The sequence below is a fragment of the Charadrius vociferus genome, unplaced genomic scaffold, assembly GCF_000708025.1.
Source record: "Charadrius vociferus isolate BGI_N301 unplaced genomic scaffold, ASM70802v2 scaffold70, whole genome shotgun sequence".
Lineage (NCBI taxonomy): Eukaryota > Metazoa > Chordata > Aves > Charadriiformes > Charadriidae > Charadrius > Charadrius vociferus.
In genome coordinates, this window is record NW_009646851.1 from 4,331,642 (window position 1) to 4,349,992 (window position 18,351).

Consider the following 18,351-nt stretch of genomic DNA (forward strand, 5'->3'; position numbering starts at 1 on the left):
CCCATGGCAGGGGGGTGGAACTAGATGATCTTCAAGGTCCCTTCCAATCTAAACCATTCCATGATTCTAATGTTTATCTGCTCTTTAAAAGAGCTTAATGAATCACTAGACATTGTTGCTAGAGGTAAATGTATTGAGCCAGCTTGCGTGCTGTGTTCCGTGCTCTCCTTGGAGCTCTTCAGTGAGCTGCTGTTGTTATCTCTGTGCAGATGCTCGGGACTCCATTGCAAAGGTGGCGTATGGCCGAGTATTTCGCTGGATCGTTTGCAAGATCAATGAGCTGCTGGCTGAGAAAGTGGATCCTGAGGTGGAATTGAGCGAGATAGGTGAGTTCTGCCTGCCTTACTCCTCTTCTGTCCTAAAATGTGTGTCCCTCAGCCACAATGAAGGAAAGGTACAATATGAGGTTTCGCAGAGATTGTGTGCAGGGATTTATCGTCAAAGACATGATCATGTTGGAGATACTAGTTGGCAGCATGAAGATTGTAGAGCCTTGACCAACTCAGAGCAGTTTGTTGGTCTGAAGCAACTGTGGGGCTGTAGTTCTGGGGCACTCTGGCTTTCCAGAGGAGCCAGGGGTGGAAGTAGGGCTCCTCCTACCTAGCTTTCCAAGGGGAGTTATGGGAGGGGTGCCACTGGTGACTTGGCTGGTGTTTCACTGTTGGGGTACACAGCTATCTGTGGACATGGTCTGCAGGATGCATGTTGTGGTCATTTTCCCTTTTTTAGGTATCTTGGATATTTTTGGGTTTGAAAACTTTGCAGTGAATCGTTTCGAACAGCTTTGCATAAACTTGGCCAATGAGCAGCTCCAGCACTTCTTCAACCATGTAAGTCTGCTGTGAGTGATCTCACCTTGTGAGGCAGAGAAAGCAGAGCACTGATCTACCTGGCATATGAGGGAGAGCTTGGGGAAAAAATAGGTCTATTTCCTCGAAGGACAGAAACGGTGATTAGTGAGGCAGGGTAGAGAACAGCAACCTTCTTTGCTGTGGCAGGGGAGCCACTGGTACAGGGAAGGAAGGAATAGAAGGAAGGAGTGGAAGGATCAAACAATGACCAAAGTTGGCAGAGAATGGACACTTACACTCTGAGAAGTGTTCCTGCTTTATGCACCAGGATCAGCAAGTGACAGGCTTACAGGTGGGCATACAGAAGAGCAGTTTCATCTTGCACCTCTGATGCCATGGGTGAGAGAGCCATGCCTCTGCTGTCTGTTCAGGGTGGGAAGGAAGATGTTCAGGGGTGCTCCAACCTCTTTTTTTTCTCTGTTTCAGCACATTTTCCAGCTGGAGCAGGCTGCCTATAAGGAAGAAGAGCTGCCTTGGGAGACTATCACGTTCAACAATAATGAACCTATTCTGGTGAGTGACAGGACCGACAGAAGAGAATTGCTCCATCCAGCCCAGAGAGGAGTCTTGCTCTTGTTATCATGGGGCGGAAATGTACCTGGGAAGAACCTCTTCAAAGGGTGATGTGGGTGAGAGTGGATGCCCTGTACTGCTTTAAATATGTGTAGATATGTAGTAGGTATGTCTCCTTTCCCTGCAGAAACTGCTCCTGGCCAAGCCACTTGGGCTCCTCTCTCTTCTGGATGAGCAGAGTGCATTCCCTCAGGTACGCATGAGATTGATAGGGGTCAGAGAAAATAGTGTGGGGGAACGCAGCAATAAATATTTGGGCTGCAGAAAGAGTTCTTATGTTGGAATGTGACTTTAAAGAGCAGGATGAGTAGCAGTGTTCCCATGTGTGACTGATGAGACAGGACAGCCAGATCAAGAACAGTGTAATGATATTGGTGTCCCTGTGGAGACTAGAGTGTACAGTATGAAGCTGTTGCATAGCCAAGGCCACTCCAGCACTTCGTTTTGCTTCCATGTGCCCATTTGATTATGAAATCTCTTTTCTTGCAGGCAACTGATAAGACGTTTGTGGATAAACTAAACAGCAGCTTCAAGGGGAATTTACACTTCCAGCCAGGCCGAGGCCATGTTTTGGGCTTCAGCATCCTTCACTATGCTGGGAAAGTATGTACTGTTTGCAGGAAGAATGCTGTTGTAACATATGTAGGAGGGGGGAAATGTGTTGCTTGACAAATAAGGCTTTGATGTTAAGGAGCGTATGGTCCAACAATGATATAACCGAAGTGATGTGTTCCCAGGGAGTTGCCTCCTAGGATTCCCTGGGATTTCTATGGAAGGTATAGAAAGAGACGACCCCTGAGAAAAGTGGGGGCTACCTCTGGGAAGCAAAGGGAATCTGCTGTACTCATCATCATTCTGTTGGAACTCTAGTCTTAAAATAGCCCTTTATAAAATAAAAGCCTTGCATACACTGTGCAGCATCAAAGGACAGTCTAATGGCTTTACCTTTACCTATTGGGTTCCAGAGCACAGCAGTCACTATTTGATTGCAAGCACTGAGGAACACAGTGAGAGCAGCCAGGTGTTTTGAAAGTGGAGGCAATTATTTATATATTCAAATGGTATCTAAGCACCTTGGGGTTTGGGACTATGTATGTAACCTTACTGCCACCAATTTTGGAAGTATTGGCCCAAATACATTGAATTGATCGGAGATAATTTTTGGAGCAGGAACAGACATGACAGTTCAGGTTATTTTAATATGCAATTTAGTAATCCTGTCCCACCATTGTTGACTAAGTTATTACATATGACATTCTTTCTTACAAAAAATAGCATTTAACATAGAAAGGAGAGCACCAGGCTAGAGATAAGAAAGGAAGGGAGCAAGAGAAATAAGTGGATGCATAACAACAGGATGGAAGCCTATTCAAAGGGAAGAGGGGGAGAGCAAGGAAAAGAGTGAAGCATAGAACAAAAGTAAATGAAACTTCGTAATCAAGGAAAGAAGAACAAGAAAAGGCAGATGTCTCAGTGTTGTGCTGCACTCCTATGGTTCCAATGCCTCAGCGCCATCCACAAGGCTTTGTTCCTCAGGATTATCATCTGAAGGGAGTGCACATGCATTTACAGAATGCACGTGCAAGCCAGTGTACATTCAGTTTAACAGTGGCTCCTGGCAAGCTGTGGAGGTGCTTTCACAGCAAGCCTGTGAGCACTGCTGGCCTGAGTGACTTGCTGCCCTTTCCCCTAGGTACAATATAGTGCAGGAGGTTTTCTGGAGAAGAACAGAGACACCTTGCCAGCCACCGTCCGTGGGCTCTTCATCAACAGCGTCACCCCCTTGCTCAGTGTGCTGTTCACAGGCAAGTCCCTCTGCTATGGTAGGGCATCCCACATGAATCAAGGCCCACCTCGCAAGAGTTAAGTGTGGGGATGAGGCTCCTGTGCTATGAATGTGTTTCACAGCTGGCAACCCCAGGGAGATTCTGGGAAGGCTGCAGCCTGGAGTGGGGCTGCTGGTGTATACCGAGCTGTCAGAGCTGTTCGTTCCTTGCTGGAAAGCAAAGCAGGTTGTATCCTCTTCCAGAGAATTATCCACTGCTCGGATGTTTTCCCCTAGATCAGGTAGCCCATCTTCTCCAGGGCCAGTGCAGGACTGTCTCCACTGGCCCTTTCCATATGCGCTGTTCTTGTATATCAATGAAGCTGGACAAGGTCATAGCTTCTAGCTGTTCACACTGAAAATAGAGTGCTGGAAAGCCACAAGCAATGAGACATTATCCTTTTCAAACACATTTTGTTTTTCAGGTACAACTTGTTAAATAACTCTGAAGTCATGCATTATTTCTCTCCCACCACTACACTTCCTTTTTCCAGTTATTGATAAGCCCTCAGAGTCTCCAAGGCTTCTATGAAAGTAAACATTTAAAGAAAAGCCAGGTGGATGCTTCCTTGGAATTTGTCTGGCTTAACACAGTGCTTCTGGTGCAGAAATTTTCTTTGTTTTGTTTTGGTTTTTTTCCTGTTCAGTCCATATCATTTTCTGGGATTTACAAGTAACTGATGAAATTTGTTTCTATTTTCCACTGTGGTTTTCAGCACTTCTGCTCAGGAGGATCTTTCTTCATTACCACTCCCACACTGTTACTGAAGATACTTAGTCTAGTCCCAGCTCTTTGAAAGCTCATAAGCAACAGAGATAACCTGTTCTCAGATTGGGTTTTTGCCCAGATCCAGTCCTGCACAGCTGGCTCTAGGTGGCCTTGCTGAGCAAAGGGGTTGACCCAGATGACCTCCAGACATCCCTTCCAACCTCCACCATTCTGTGGTTCTGTGATTCATATAAGCCTGTTGCATCAAGGGTGTGCAAGACTGTCATTAAATCCTGAATTAGTTTTTAGCTCAATGACTTTATGTAACATCCCATCTTGACTGCTGTAGGTGAGCTTCCCATTTGCTATCTGTACTTTTCTGTGTTGTTAGATGCCCATTGACAATATTTTCTTTTGAAGGTCATTTAGAGTTGTTCGATAATCTTATTGCCTTGTCTTCTCAGTGGCGGAGAACAATATTGCCTGCATTGTACGCTTCATATATTTGCATTTTCTTCTCTCTTTCTTTAGCTCTTTCCTTGTATTTCCCCGTGGTGAAACCTAATGCCCTGTCTGTGATTCAGTATTTTTAGGGAGACCTGTGTGTGAAGTGAGGTTTGAATGTTTAGACATGGTTGGTTGTGAACAAAGGTACAAAATTAACTATTATCTCTGTTCTTCCAGCCACTATCTCCAGAACAGGGACACTGATGCCTCATGTGAAAGCCAAGGTATTGCACTTCACATCCACATGGCAACTGAGAAATGATGGCATAATTACCTGATATCTGTTATTGAGAAATTGCCTGAAAATCAGAGCAGACAGGAACTGGTTGAAAATAAGAGCAGACAGCAATATGCTGGCAACAATTTCTCCGGTTTTTCACAGGGTTTTCTGCTTGCTTCTGCTGATATGTTTAACTTCTCTTCTCTCCCCTGAAATCTATTCTCTCTCCTTTTTGCCATCTGCCTTCCATTAGAACTCTTTGAATGGCAATCGAGCACTCCTTCCAGGGGTGATCCTTTTGTTTGGGTCTGGTTTCAGGTCATACCAGGAGCAGACGACAAGTTCAACAGCACACGAAAACAGTCTGCTGCAGCTCAGTTCCGGGTAAAGTATTGCTGCTCTGCAGTGCCCCTTGAGATGAGTGATGTTCTTGTGAGAGCTTCCAGGCTGCTAAGCATAGTTATAACATCCAGCATGTAGACAGCGTTTTTCCTGAGTGCCAAGCAGAGCTGATCATGGTGGGAGTGATCCAGATGTTGTCAGAGTCTGGGAAGTTGCTGTGGGATGGGAAAACAGTTCTCACTGCAGGATATTGCACGTTGGTCTCTGGCAGTGCTTTGGACTGTTGATCTTTCTCTGCCCTGGCCAGCATTCCCTGATGATGCTCATGGAGAGGATGTATTCTGCAAACCCCCACTTTGTGCGCTGTATAAAGCCCAACAGCCAGAAGGAGCCAGGTGTGGTGGACAGCCAGGTGGTGCTGCTACAGGTGAGGAAAAGCCATGTCCTTTACAGGTACTTCTGCCACATCTCAGTGGGGAGGGACATCACTGAAAGGCTGTGGAGATAGCTGGAAGCTGACTGGTCTGAGTCTCCCCTTCCAAGAGAAAGAGTAGGCACAGTTTTTATGCATGTAGGTTCTGGGTACTTGGTTGTTTTTGGGACACAGACTGCTAGGTACAGGTTTTGCAATCTTAGTTCTCTCCAGTTTCTTTTTCATGAATGCAATGAGATCTGCATGTCAGGCACTAGGATTCCCCTTGGCATCTCCTGGATGGGGGCTGGTACAGACAGTCCTTCTTCATGAAAACTGGTGATTCCTGAAGGAGACTGTTCTCAACTATCAGCCAGGGCAGCTCTGAATAGCAGCCAAGATGGGATCGCTTTGATAGGAGCTGATATGACTGTCTTTGGATATTGTGTCAGGTCTCAAATCCAGACACTTCAAAGAATACTGAAAATTATTAGAAAAGTTCAGAAAGCTCTGTGGCCTGTTTAATGTATATAAGAAAGAATAGGATTAAGAGGGAAGTTCATCCGTGCTTCAGAGTACCTCTGTGTCCAGATTTGGAAGTAAAAGGCTGTTCTGTAAGGGGAAGAGGCAAAACAGTACCCATGGCTGGAAGATGAGGTTATTTCAGTCATTGGTTTTTACGGTTTCCAACTTTTAACTGAGAATGGTTAATCATCAAAGTTACAGGATGTCATAAATTCAGTCCTTAACCAAGGAGACATTTTCTGAAAGAAACTTACTGATTTTGAACAAAAGAAGTGTAGGATTGAATGAAGGAAATTGTGGCTGCAGAGGAACAAACTGGTGTCCTAATGACCTGTTTCTGTTTGTTTCTCTATGTGATGCTGCTTCAGCTCCGGTACAATGGACTACTGGAGACAATCCGTATCAGAAGAGATGGTTTCTCTTGGAGACCCTCATTTGAGGAATTTGCTGAAAGGTTTGTTAAAACCTCTGAATATTCCTTGTTAGATATTGTTAGGGAAGTGACCCTAGTAAACAGATATGGGCAGGGAGTTAAACTGTGTCTTTAAAGTTCAAGTGCCTGAGATCATGGGGTTTGCTGTGGGAGGCCGAGCGGAAAAGAGTGATTTATTGTTGTTTGCTGTGAGGGTGACAGATCACCTTAGTACATCAAGGATGGGGCTCTTACCTTGCTGAATTGGTTTGTTTTTCACAGATACGGAATTATTCTAGTTAAACCAGATGTTTCCCTCACAAAAGAAAGGTAGGAACATTTCCTTTGTTATGTACAATCCAGTTTGTTCTTCAGAGACTTTTGCTCTCAAGGTAGTATAGCAAACTGAGTAAAAGGAACAAAGTTAGGATGGGGTTTTGTGGTAATGGGAAACACAAATTCCTAGGCAAAGGCAGTGTTTAAAAACCATTTGGTACAATGATGAATGAAATATTTCCAGAATTGCTAAGTAGCAATTCAATTCAATTGCTGTAAAGCCATGGTATCCTGTGGAATAATTGGCTAATGTACTCAAATTAGGAAGTCACGATAATGATCAAGGGTATCCACTGAACTCAGTATGGCGGGGGCTCAGCCAGGTGCCTCTCCAGGCCTTTTCCTGATGGTCTCATGGGAGAAGAAGATAAAGACAATTCTGAGCAAGCAGCCAGCTCTCAATGTCTCCCAGGCTAGATAGGATGCTTCTGGTCCAAGATTTTTTTATGTGTACAGGCACAATATATGCTCAGCACTCTCAGAACCTGACTGTTCCTTACACATGTAACCATCACTCTGGCTCTGCAGTGTTACGGTGTCAGCTTTTTCCTTCCTACATCTAGGGCAGCAACTCCCCACCTCCTCTTCTCTACTTTCCCAGTCCCTCCTTCCTGCCATGGTCAATTGTGACTGATAGTGAGAAGGAAGTATGTCAGGCAGCCAGCTGAGGGGTTTTTTAGTCTTTTAAGAAGAGGATTTGAATGTTCTCTAGAAAAGTTCTTTCCTGGCAGTAGCTCCTCCAGCCTTCACAGTGCTTCCTTGAAGTTACTAGCAATTCTAAATTAATTTCAAATCCAAGTGAGGTCAAGAGAGAATCTCATAGATGAGCGAGAGAGATGATGGTAAACAGGCAGCATGGTGTGTTTTCAGACACAAAAATCGTAGAATGGATTTGAGAAAAGAATTACCATGGATATAGATTGTGACACAGTGGAAGTTGGCTAAGATAGAAGGGAAACCACTTCTACTTTGCTATGCAAGGTATTAGCAAAAAGTGCCACTATGATTTCACAGCCTGGATTTGCAGACAGAGGGAGGAAGCTGTGTGTGGTACAGCTAGAGTACTGCTTTCAGTTCCAAGTGTTGGGGAATCTTTCCGAGTGACCCAAATTTTATCACTACAGTCTGCAAAATGAAACTGGAGTTGGAAAACAGGCTTTCTCCCAGAAGTCTTGCTGTGCCGACCTTCCAACTTGTGTGCTCCAAAGAGCTTGGAAACAAAACGAGGCAAAACAGTTCTGAGAATAAAATAAGCTCTGCAGAATCAACTCCCAGGGAGTTGAAGGAAATCTGCCTCTGGGAACCCCTTTGCTGATGTTTCTGAATGTGATCCTGGCTGTACCTCAAGGAGCACTACAGATTGACAGCCAGTTACTGAATGTGATCAGGTTACAGGGGACAGAGAATGTAATGCAGAATCATTGATGCACTTTCTCCCCCTTTAGGCACCTAAAACCACTGGCTGCGTGGTGTTCACTTTGGATGGAAAATTATTTATTTCACTTTTTTCCTCTCTTTCAGCTGCTTGGAGATACTGCAAAGTACAGAGCTGACAGGCTGGATATGTGGGTAGGTGTGAATCGCAGCTGCTGGGAATGAGGGGCCTGAACTGCAGAGACTTTATACACATAGTGTTGTCTGGTTCCCTTCAGGGAGAACTTTATAGGAAAGACAACTATAGAAAAGGCCTCTCCGAGGCGGATGCAAGTTTAGACAAACAGTGTTTCTCACGGCTTCTTTCTCTCCCCAACTTCACAGAAAGTCACGACTTTTCTTTAAATATTGGCACCGGGAACAGCTGGCAAAGTATGTGGAGCGACTGGAAAGAGCAGCAGTTGTCATACAGAAAGGTGAGCACTGGAGCAGGAGAGTCCTCAACTCTGATCTCAGACCAGGGCAAGGAAAAACTTTTCTCCAGTCCCTGCTCCACCATAGCACCTTTGCAAATGACAGAAAGGCAGGCCAGGCACCACCTCTCTGTCAAGGCCCTGTGGAGTCAGAGTGCTTATTGCAGATGCCCACCTCCTCCATGCTCATCCTCATCAGACAGTGTGAGCCTTAGAAAGGGAAAGCATGTGTGCAGGAGCTGAGCAGGGCAAGCGTGTGATTTGGCTGTGTCCCAAGATGTAGGTAACCATCATAGGAGTGAGGGCTTCTTTGTGTGTGGTGTTGAACTGAGGATAGGGGAAAGAAGATGAGTGGAGCAGATCTCATTCCTAATTTCAGAGACAGGCAGAAGGGGATGAAATTTTGTTTTGTTGTGTTTTATTCCTTTCCAGGTGCCATCTGCTCTGGCAGACTGTTTCTCCAGAGCAGGCACTGTGGGCAGTTTGGTACTTCCCTCTCCGTAGGCTCCATGAGGACTGTGCAACCAGGAGTAGGAGGCTGTCACCCTGCCTTGTCCCTCTCTGTTGCACTTCTCTTCTGGATGGGTTGTTGCACAGCTGAAGCATCTGAGCAGCTTCCAGCTATGCACCATACAGTATGACAAACATCAGACTGTCACATGCTGTGCCTTGTTCTCATCTGTGGGGAAGATGTGTAGGCAATGGAAAATGAGAGAGTGTGGCTTTCAGTTCATGTGCTTTGGTACCTGGTAGAGTAAGCAGGATAATGTGGTGTCTCTAAAGCTCCTGATGAACCCCTGAGAATGCTACTTATGGGAAAGGTTATCCTGTGGGCTGACATCAATGAAATCCCGTCTCCTGCACAGAAGAGCTTTGTTTTTACTGAGTAGTGTCTGAAGGGTACCGGGGAGATATATGGTTAACAGATGACCTTCTGTGAGACTTTGTTTTCTAAGTATCCTATGCCTTGGCATTAGAGATGAAAGCTTAGATCTGTAATTTGATTTTTTTAAATCCGTGATCTGACAGCTTAGAGAGTACAACACAGTTCTCACATGGTTTTGACTGCCTGCTCAACTAAAGTCTGTCTTGCTCTTTATTAACATAACTGAAGTGTTGAGAGCTTTGAACTGGTTGAAGGATTATTACTCAGTGTGCTTTCGCCGGGGAGTGACAAAGTCACGATGAACATGTATTTTTCTAACCACAGCTTTTCTCTGAACAGTTTTCAGGGGATTCAAATGCAGGAAGAATTACCTAAAACTGGTGGCTGAAGTGAGAGCTGAGGCACAGCGGCTACAGGAGGAGGCAGAGAGAGAAAGAAGCCGGCAGCTGGCGGGGGAAGCAGAGGCCCAGAGTGAGTTGCTCCCAATCCCAGTGCCCCTGTGCGTGGCCACTTGTGCACTGATCACCTCAAAGTGCTGTAAGCTCCAGGTGATGATGACCTGCCCTCAGCTCTCCTGGGACTGGGGGCTCCACCGATGTGGTGGCCAGGGAGATGCCGATATTTCTGCCATTTGAAAGAGCAGCTTTCTCTGTGGGGAGCAGAAGCAGCATGGTGCAAGTCATTTGCCTGGCTGTGTTGGAAGGAGCACCAAGCAGTGTCTTTCCCACACACTCCATGCAGCAGAGGCTGTCCCTATCTCCTGGGCATGTGGAGAATGGATCTCATGGATCTTGGATGCTAGATTTCAGCTACTTCTTTCCTCTTGTTGCAGAAAGAATCTCCCTTCCAGTCCCCATGCCACGAAAGAGGCGCCCTCAGCCTTGTCTCCATCCTCCTGATAAGTCATCACAGCCACCAGTGCCACGGCCACGCAGCAAACTAACAGAGGTAGCAATGTTGGCTCTGCTTGGGGCCTCTTAGCCAGGTGTGCTGGTTCCCTGTGTCTTCCAGCTTCTGCATGCACATGTTCTCCTGCATGTGGTCCCAGGAGGACATTGTCATTCTTTTTATGAGAAGTGAGAGAATCCTTTCCTACTGTGTTTATTTAAAAAGCATGGTCAGGACCTCTGAGGAACTGAAAGCAGTGTTGGTAGTTTACAACTAGTCTTGTCTTAAGGGACTCAGGAATGGGATCACTACCAAAGGGATCCCTTCAAAGGTCTCCTGCCTTTGGCTTTCCTTTCACGCCCACTTTCCCCTCTCCTCACTTTCAGTTCACTCCTTTTGATAACTTCTTGGACCCTTCTGCACCTCGCCCTGTTCTGGGGGCAGAGGAACAGACGGGAGAAGAGGTAAAAATGAGGAAATGCAAGAGAGGAGCAACTCTCCGCTGGTTCAAAGAGACACAGGCTGAGAAGGTCATGCAGGATGATGGGGCCTTTCCAAGCTGGCTGCATGGGATGATCAGCCGGAGGTGAGTATGCTGGACACAGTGGCCACAACTTGGTCTGTGGCAAGCAGACAGAAGCTGCTGTACCCGCATAGGTTGGATTTGCCAAGATTTGTCTCCTTAAGGAATGGGAGTGATCTACACAACCTTTCAATTCTAGGCTGTGAGCTTCAAACCATTAGGGGGAAGCTTGGAACTCCCTGTCACAGGATGCAAATGCTGAAACTTTACGTGGGTCCAAGGAAAGACTGTGGAAACTCATAGGAAATAAGTCCACTGTGGGTTCCTAAATATAGTTCCTGTGCAGGGAAGGGAGGCTGGGGAAGTACTTGGAGAAGAAATGCACGCATGCTTTTACCCTGTTGCAGAGATGTGGTATAGAATGAAAATGGATTTTGTCTGAGTCATTATGACTGTTCTCATATCTGTCAGTTTAATTCGGGAGAAGACCTCAGTTTACAGCAGAAGAATACAGAATTCAGCGTACATTTATGTAAAAAACTATTAAGAGAGGCTTTACTGAGTACCCAATAGAAAGATTTCCCAAAGCCCCCTGATACAGGAAAAGGAAGGCTTTTTGTTGATACCTCTGCCCATCTAAGGATAGTGCAGCATAGGTGGAACTTACATCTGTTTAGGCTGGGAGAGACATCCACAAAGCCCTACCTTCTTATGGAGTGGTTTACGAGACTGAACTCTCAAGTTTTTTTGGGGAAACCTTTATTTAAATGCTTGAAATTTTGCCACTGGATATGCCTCACACTTCACTCTCTTGGCTGAGCCAAGCACTGCTTTCCAAGCAGAGTCATAATCAGATAAATGTTGGTTATGCCAATTATCAGATAGGAGCAAAACAGTGGGCTTAGCAGGTAGACGACAGAATTTCTGGCTATAGTCTCCCCTGTGTGAAAATTAATATATGGTGCTGCATACTTGCTAACTGCCAGTGTTCCTTATTTGATGGGACTTGTGTGTGGGCATTGCTGCCAAGTGTGTCTGCTATTTGAACACCGTTATCATCTTGTTCCAGTTTTTATCTTTTTTCTGTTAAAGTTGCATGTCTCCTTCAGTCTTATTAAATCGCAAGTTGCTGGCTTTTGTCAGCTTATCAGTGTGAACATTACTCATAGACATTACACAGCACGTTTTCTTAGTAAAAGACACTACAGTAGCTGACAGCCCCCTGGTAACTGTTTTGGTTTTTTTTTTCCTTTTTTTAAGATAATTAATAAGGTCCCCACCTGCTTTTGTCTACAGATCCAAGAATGCAGGACAGGAACTAGTGTCTGAAAGATAAAACTAACTGAATTCTAATACAGGCTAGCCATGAGCACTTCACAACGAAGGACATAGCAGATCCTTCCCAAAGACACTGAAGATTAGATACTTCTTTAAGTGGTGCTTCCTGTTGCTGGATTTAAGTCTTCATACAGCAGTGTAAGCTCAGCCTCATGTAGCAGAGCAGCTAGAGCAATCCCAAATTGCACTGGTGATTTGCTGTCACCTTTAGCCTGGAGCAAGGCACATGACAAGCACAAAGCGCTGCTTTGTCTGTTGGGCAGAGAGGGGGAAGACCTCCATCCAGCAGGAAGTTTAGAGAAGCACAGTGCTGTAATCCAAGTTGGTGTTTTTCCAAGGCACTGGACTTACCTTGTGCTGAGCACCAGTACCCCGCAGCATCCTGCCTTCTTCCGCCAGCCCTGGAGCATAGGAAGTGCATATGTGCACAACCTCCTCATCTCAGCGATGCTTTGTACTGTGCTCTGTGCTGGAAGGCAGCTGTTGCTGCTGCACTAGTCAGACCACTGGAGCAGGTTTGGAGCAGCCTTGCTTGGAGAGGCTTTGGCTGAGAGTATTGTGCCTTCTCAGCCTGCTAATGCTTCCCTGCACCAGCAAGCCTGAGTCTGGAAATCTCTAGCTAGGAATACATGGGGCAGATGCTGGCCTTCCTGTGGACTGGGAGCACTATCGTGGCAGTGAGGTAGGATGGGAATCCTTGCAGCTGCTCACAGTCTGCTGAAAGATTCTTTTCTGCTTCCAGGGAAGCTGAAAACTTACTGATTGACAAGCCTTTGGGCTGCTTCCTTGTTCGGATCAGCCAGAGCCGACCGGGCTACACCTTGACATACAGGTAATGAGCCTTGCAGAGAAGGAAAAAGAAGGTCCTAAACTGAGGTTTGCATGGCTGGAGGAGTTAACCCCCTCTACAGAGGAGTCCATTGTGGATGATGCTCAGCCTCTCCTGTTGTGGGTCCTTCAGACAGTTTGGAGTAGCAGACAAGATGCTGCAGTCTGTCTCTTGCCAAAAACTAGATCTCTTTGTGGGTGGGGTGCTGCGGCTCCAAGGGTGCAGGTCCTGCTTAGGCTGTGCTATGTGGCTGAATGGGCAAACCAGGTTGGAGGAAGCAGTGGCTTTAGCAGAGGAGATGAGTCTAGAGGAGGGCCTGAGGAGATGCAATCAGAGTGCTGCAAGGGCATGGTCTTTGTACAGCCTCAGGCAAGGAGTAGGGCAGAGTTCTCACGTGGACAACAACATGGGAGGTAGGAGGGTCTGCTGGGGTTTGGACTTGGCTGCTGGGTTTCTTCTGTCACTGATTTGGGGGGAATTGGTGCTCCTCCAGCACCTGCTAGCACAGCATGTGACACTTCAGCGTGGTGCATCTCCTGCATCTTTGTGATATTTGTTACTGTGGCTCCTGATCACATCTGGGCTCTTGAGACAAGTGCAGAAAGTAATGACTAGGTCCTGGAGAGACATTGAGGCCCCGTTCCATGACTATTTCTGTCTGTCTGTCTCCCCAGGGGCGAAGGCCGCTGCAGACACTACATGATCCAGGTGCAGCCCAATGCACGCTATGTCATCCTGGGGGAAGACCGGGCTCACGCCTCGCTTACCCAACTGGTTCGGTATCACCAGACTGTGGGCATACAACCCTTCATGGAGATACTGACTGTTCCCTGTGGGCAGGTGAATGTCGAGGATCTGCAGCTGGAAAAGGGAATGGGGCATGGACTGTGCCCTGAGCAGACAGAGTCACTGCGGCAGCATCTCTCATGTTCCTGTTTGGGATATCCCATTCTGGCCAAGTAGCTTGGCCTCTTCTGCATGCACCAGGAAACGCTACTAGCTGGGCACTGAGGAGTCCTGGGGTGGGGGAGAGGCCCTGGCCCTGGTGGTGGACTCGGGACAGGTCCCTGTCCCCTGAATATCAGCAGTGGTCACAGCTGGGTATTCCTTTTTGTTGTGTTGTTTGGGGTGGGAGGAGAGTCTGCCAGCCAATGGTGAACCACTCCTCCCTCTCTCAGAAAAGCAGTGAGAGTTTGGATTATGAAGATCTGGAGTGCCTCAAGCTGGGTCCATCAGAAGCCAAGGGAGAAGTCCCTCCAGAGGAGCAGCCCTCCCCCTCCAGGCCTTCCACCAGCAGACCCGGTGTGCAGTCAGGAGCAGCCGCGGTTCTCAGACATGTGTGGTTCAGGAGGACCAAGAATAGCCAAAAGGAAGAGAGCCTGGACAAGACAAGGATAAAGCCAAGCTCAGGCAAGAAGATAGGCAGCCAACGAGCTTTCCCTCGTTTCCACTCTTCCATACGCCTGGCGATGCAGGAAATCCAGCAGGTGAGCTGGGGCATATCCTCTGCCAAGCCTTGCCACCCGCAGCCACTCTGTGACACGTGAAGCTGCCCTACCCAGGGGCAGGAGAGAGGAGGTTTCCACAAGCAGCACTGTCTTCTGGGTCACAAGTTGTATTTGGTGGTCTTGGGATCAAGACTGTGTTCACTGGAAGTGCTGCGCTGGGGGAGACCCTGGGAGAGGCTTGCTGGGATGCCCAAAGAAAAGTCCACAACAGAAGAGGCTGTGATGTGGCCAGTGTCCCAGTCACTGCTCCCCTAATGCTGTCTTTCTGCTTCTTTCTGCAGTTATCTTCCACTACCTTGAACAATTCTGCACAGAGCTGCTGTGAAGCTCTCAGCATTAAGGATATAGAGCCCAAGTGACCCGGTAAGAGGAGACAGCACACAGGAGGGCAGACAGCAATTGCCGTTTCCCTGGGAAATGGAGAAGTAAAGGGGCTCTTCCCTTCCTGCTCCACCTGGAGCATCTCTTGGCCACCAACTACCTAGAAATAGAGCGGGAAAAACAGAGGGCAGTGACCAGCTTCCATTCTGGGACTGCAAAGAGACCAGGAAAAATGGGGAAAAATAAGCATAAGGTTGGGTTCCCAGCACGTGTGGTGCACAGTGTACTTGCAGTACAATAATGAGGCTGCTGGAGGGAGCTCACAGTTTGTTGGAGACCTGGGGCTGGAAGGACGAGTACTATCAGAAAGCATATCTGCACACTACAGTAGTCAGCTGCAGTGGCTTAATGTTGTGGAGAGGCACATATCAGAAGTGGGTGCTGGGCAGAGAGCCCTGAGGGGTAGCAGATGAAATGAGCCGAAAGCAAGGCTGAGAACCTAAGAAAAGGCAACAGTCTGTGAAGACTTTAAACAAGGTCTCAGCAGCTGGAAACACAGCTGGTTGCTGAGGCTGTAGTACACTGGATGCATTACAGGAGTATATGGAGTGGGCCAGGAAGGGCCATCTGGCAGAGTTGGCTATGCCCAATGCACTACTTTTCTGAAGCATCTAGTGGATGAGCAGCTTCCCTGTGCAGCCAGTGGGTAAATCCCCATTCTATTCAGTTGCTGAAGGCAGGAGGAAGCAATAGTGGTGCTGTTGTACACCTCTGGAAAAATCTGGATTTGTGTCAGCTGGGAGTGGAGAGGGATGAGAGGACCATGCTATTGGCTGCAGACCCACTGTGGGGATTGCAGCCTTGCACTGGGACTGCCGAGTTCCCTGCGTGGTTCCCTTCCCAGCAGTTCATGTTGGAGCAAAGCTGTTTAGCTGGGGCCTGTCTTGTCTTCCTCATAATGGCTGAGAAAATCCTCTCCCTGAAGTGTTTGCCTTGTTTGCTTCTTTCCTGTATGTGGGTATTGATGTATGCAGGGAATGCTCCTTGTGTCTGAGATTAAGCAGAAGAAAGACAAAGTGTGTGAGATCTGCATAGATGACTGCAAGTGTGTCGTATTGGGATTGCGGAATAGAGCCCTCTTTTTATGTCCTCTGCTGAGTTGTGTTTCTTGACTTTCTTGCAGGTCAAAGTGGCTCAGCCCTGTCCTCTTCCAGTGCTGCTGCGCCTTACCAAACTGGGTGAACATATCCAGACATACAGCAGCCTTTTTTCTGTTATTTTTCTATTTGGTTTTGCTGCACCCAGCTGGCGCTATGCCTTTAGACTGGACTGCTGCAGAAATGAACTTTCATCAGCACTCAATGGGTGCCAGTGGCTGAGACCACAGTATATGGACCAGTCTCATCCTGGCGGAGGGGAGAGGATGGGAACAGTCATACTCTGCACAGATACACAGTGCCTGACACTCTGCGTGTCAATACTTCAACATGCCTGGAGACCCCTCGCCTCGCACTGTTAATTGTCACAAACTGGTTATCTCCCAACAACCTGTTCTCTCACAGATACCCTTACTGGGTTCCTACCTCTTTCTCTTCAAGTCCTCTGTCTCTGTTTTGGTCCTGTGCATCCACTGCTCTGGGTGCCAAGGGAATCACAGAATTTTCAGAGTTGGAAGGGACCTCTAGAGATCATCTAGTCCAACTCCCCTGCTAAAGCAGGATTGCCTGGAGCACATTACTCAGGACTGCATCCAGGCGGGGTTTGAAAATCTCCAGAGAAGGGGACTCCACAACCCCCCTGGGCAGACTGTGCCACTGATCTGTCACACGAACTGTAAAGAAGTTTTTCCGTGTGTTGGAACAGAACTTCCTATGTTCTAACTTGTGCCCATTGCCCCTCGTCCTGTCACTGGGAACCACTGAGAAGAGTCTGGCTCCATCCTCCTTCAACCCACCCTTTAGATACTTGTAAGCAATAATAAGCCTTCTCTTCTCCAGGCTAAAGAGTCCCAGCTCTCTCAGCCTTTCCTCATAAGGGAGATGCTCCAATCCCTCAATCATCTTGGTTGCCCTTTGCTGGACTCACTCCAGCAGTTCCCTGTCCCTCTTGAACTGGGGAGCCCAGAACTGGACACAGTATTCCAGTTGTGGCCTCACCAGTGCCAAGTAGAGGGGGAGAATGACCTCCCTCGGCCTAATGGTTATGCTCTTCCCTATGCAGCCCAGGATTCCATTGGCCTTTTTGGCGATAAGGGCACATTGCTGCCTCATGGATAATTTGCTATCTACCAGGACCCCCAGACCCTTCTCCTCAGAACTACTTCCCAGCAGGTCCACCCCTAACCTATACTGGTGCTTAGCATTCTTCCTCCCCAGGTACAGGACCTTGCACTTGCTGGGCTTGGGCTTGGGAAGTAAGGAATAAAACTGGTGTATCCTTTCTGTTGAGCGCAGGAGCACTTGAACAGGAGCTGAGACAGGGGGCAAGAAGATCTTTCGGTAGAGGATATTTCCTGCCCTTGCATCAGTGTGCTGGCACGCTGCCCTCCAGTCCTTAGCCGGAGCTCAAGTCAGGGAATCATTGGCGAAACAGTCTTGTTCATCCTGGTTGGAATCATTACAAGTCTGGGCTGAACAACGTCCTGCTTTACACTGAGGGTAGAGGGCTTGCAACAGACAGGACCATGCTACTTGTTATGTATATTCTATTTTAAAATAAATCTCTTTTCTTTTTATAAAGAGAAGCTCAGTGTTTTCGTTGTTTCTGTTACCTGCAGTCAGTTCAGCCACGGACTGCAAATGGAGGAGAACGGCTAACACCTCTGAGGGTAGACACAGGATCGTGTTAAGTGTCTCAGTGGAGAAGCTGAAGGCTTATGGGCCAGTAATCCTGGTGTACAACTGCCACCTGTAATAGTGCTCTCCTCCCATACCAACCTTATCTCCTGTGTATGCCACGGGCAAGACCTCCCCTTTGCAGCCTCAGTGGGAGCCCTCTCCCTCTGGCAGATCACTCTGCACTGGAGGACAGCCACACTGCCCACCCTGCTTCACTCCTCCCTAGGAGACACGAGTGCAGCCGAGTCCAGGTTGCATAGGCTGTGGCCAAAGCAGCTTATTTTTGTGATACAGGATCCTTGTGACACTGTCTTAGCGCTGCCTTCAACCATGGGACTATTTCTCTTCCCTGTGATCTCTGGAGCAGGAGAGTTGAGCTGCGCCGGGTCACAAAGCAGCACTGCTGGGAACCAGACAGGGAAGCCGTGGTTGTTTCAGCCTGACGTCCTGGCTCTCCCTAGCATTGCCTTGCAGCATTAACACACCTTTTCTCTTCCTCGTGCAGGGTTTTGGCAGCTGCTTTGAGGCTGTTCAGGACAGAACCAGTCCAGGCAGTCAAAGGCTGCTGTTTGCAGAGTCTTCCTGGCTAAGCCCAGGGGCGTTTTGCTGGGCAGCCTTGGCCCCTGTGCTAATGTTCTCCTTGGCTTCCTCCACCACTGGGC

At 47.7% G+C, this 18,351-nt stretch overlaps 1 protein-coding gene across 1 annotated transcript in view; it reads left to right on the top strand.

The window, feature by feature from the left end:
* Positions 1–14,890, top strand: part of LOC104294615 (myosin-IIIb-like) — a 23,219-nt gene extending 8,329 nt beyond the window's left edge. Inside the window, exons 8-21 of the mRNA XM_009894236.1 lie at positions 210–326; positions 730–830; positions 1,290–1,364; positions 1,552–1,617; positions 1,914–2,027; positions 3,118–3,247; positions 4,643–4,689; positions 5,004–5,069; positions 5,335–5,454; positions 10,720–10,919; positions 12,937–13,026; positions 13,698–13,863; positions 14,202–14,510; positions 14,813–14,890. Of these exons, the coding sequence (XP_009892538.1) occupies positions 210–326; positions 730–830; positions 1,290–1,364; positions 1,552–1,617; positions 1,914–2,027; positions 3,118–3,247; positions 4,643–4,689; positions 5,004–5,069; positions 5,335–5,454; positions 10,720–10,919; positions 12,937–13,026; positions 13,698–13,863; positions 14,202–14,510; positions 14,813–14,890 (1,679 nt within the window). The remainder of the gene's footprint in view (positions 1–209; positions 327–729; positions 831–1,289; positions 1,365–1,551; positions 1,618–1,913; positions 2,028–3,117; positions 3,248–4,642; positions 4,690–5,003; positions 5,070–5,334; positions 5,455–10,719; positions 10,920–12,936; positions 13,027–13,697; positions 13,864–14,201; positions 14,511–14,812) is intronic.
* The last annotated feature ends 3,461 nt before the right edge of the window (positions 14,891–18,351 follow it).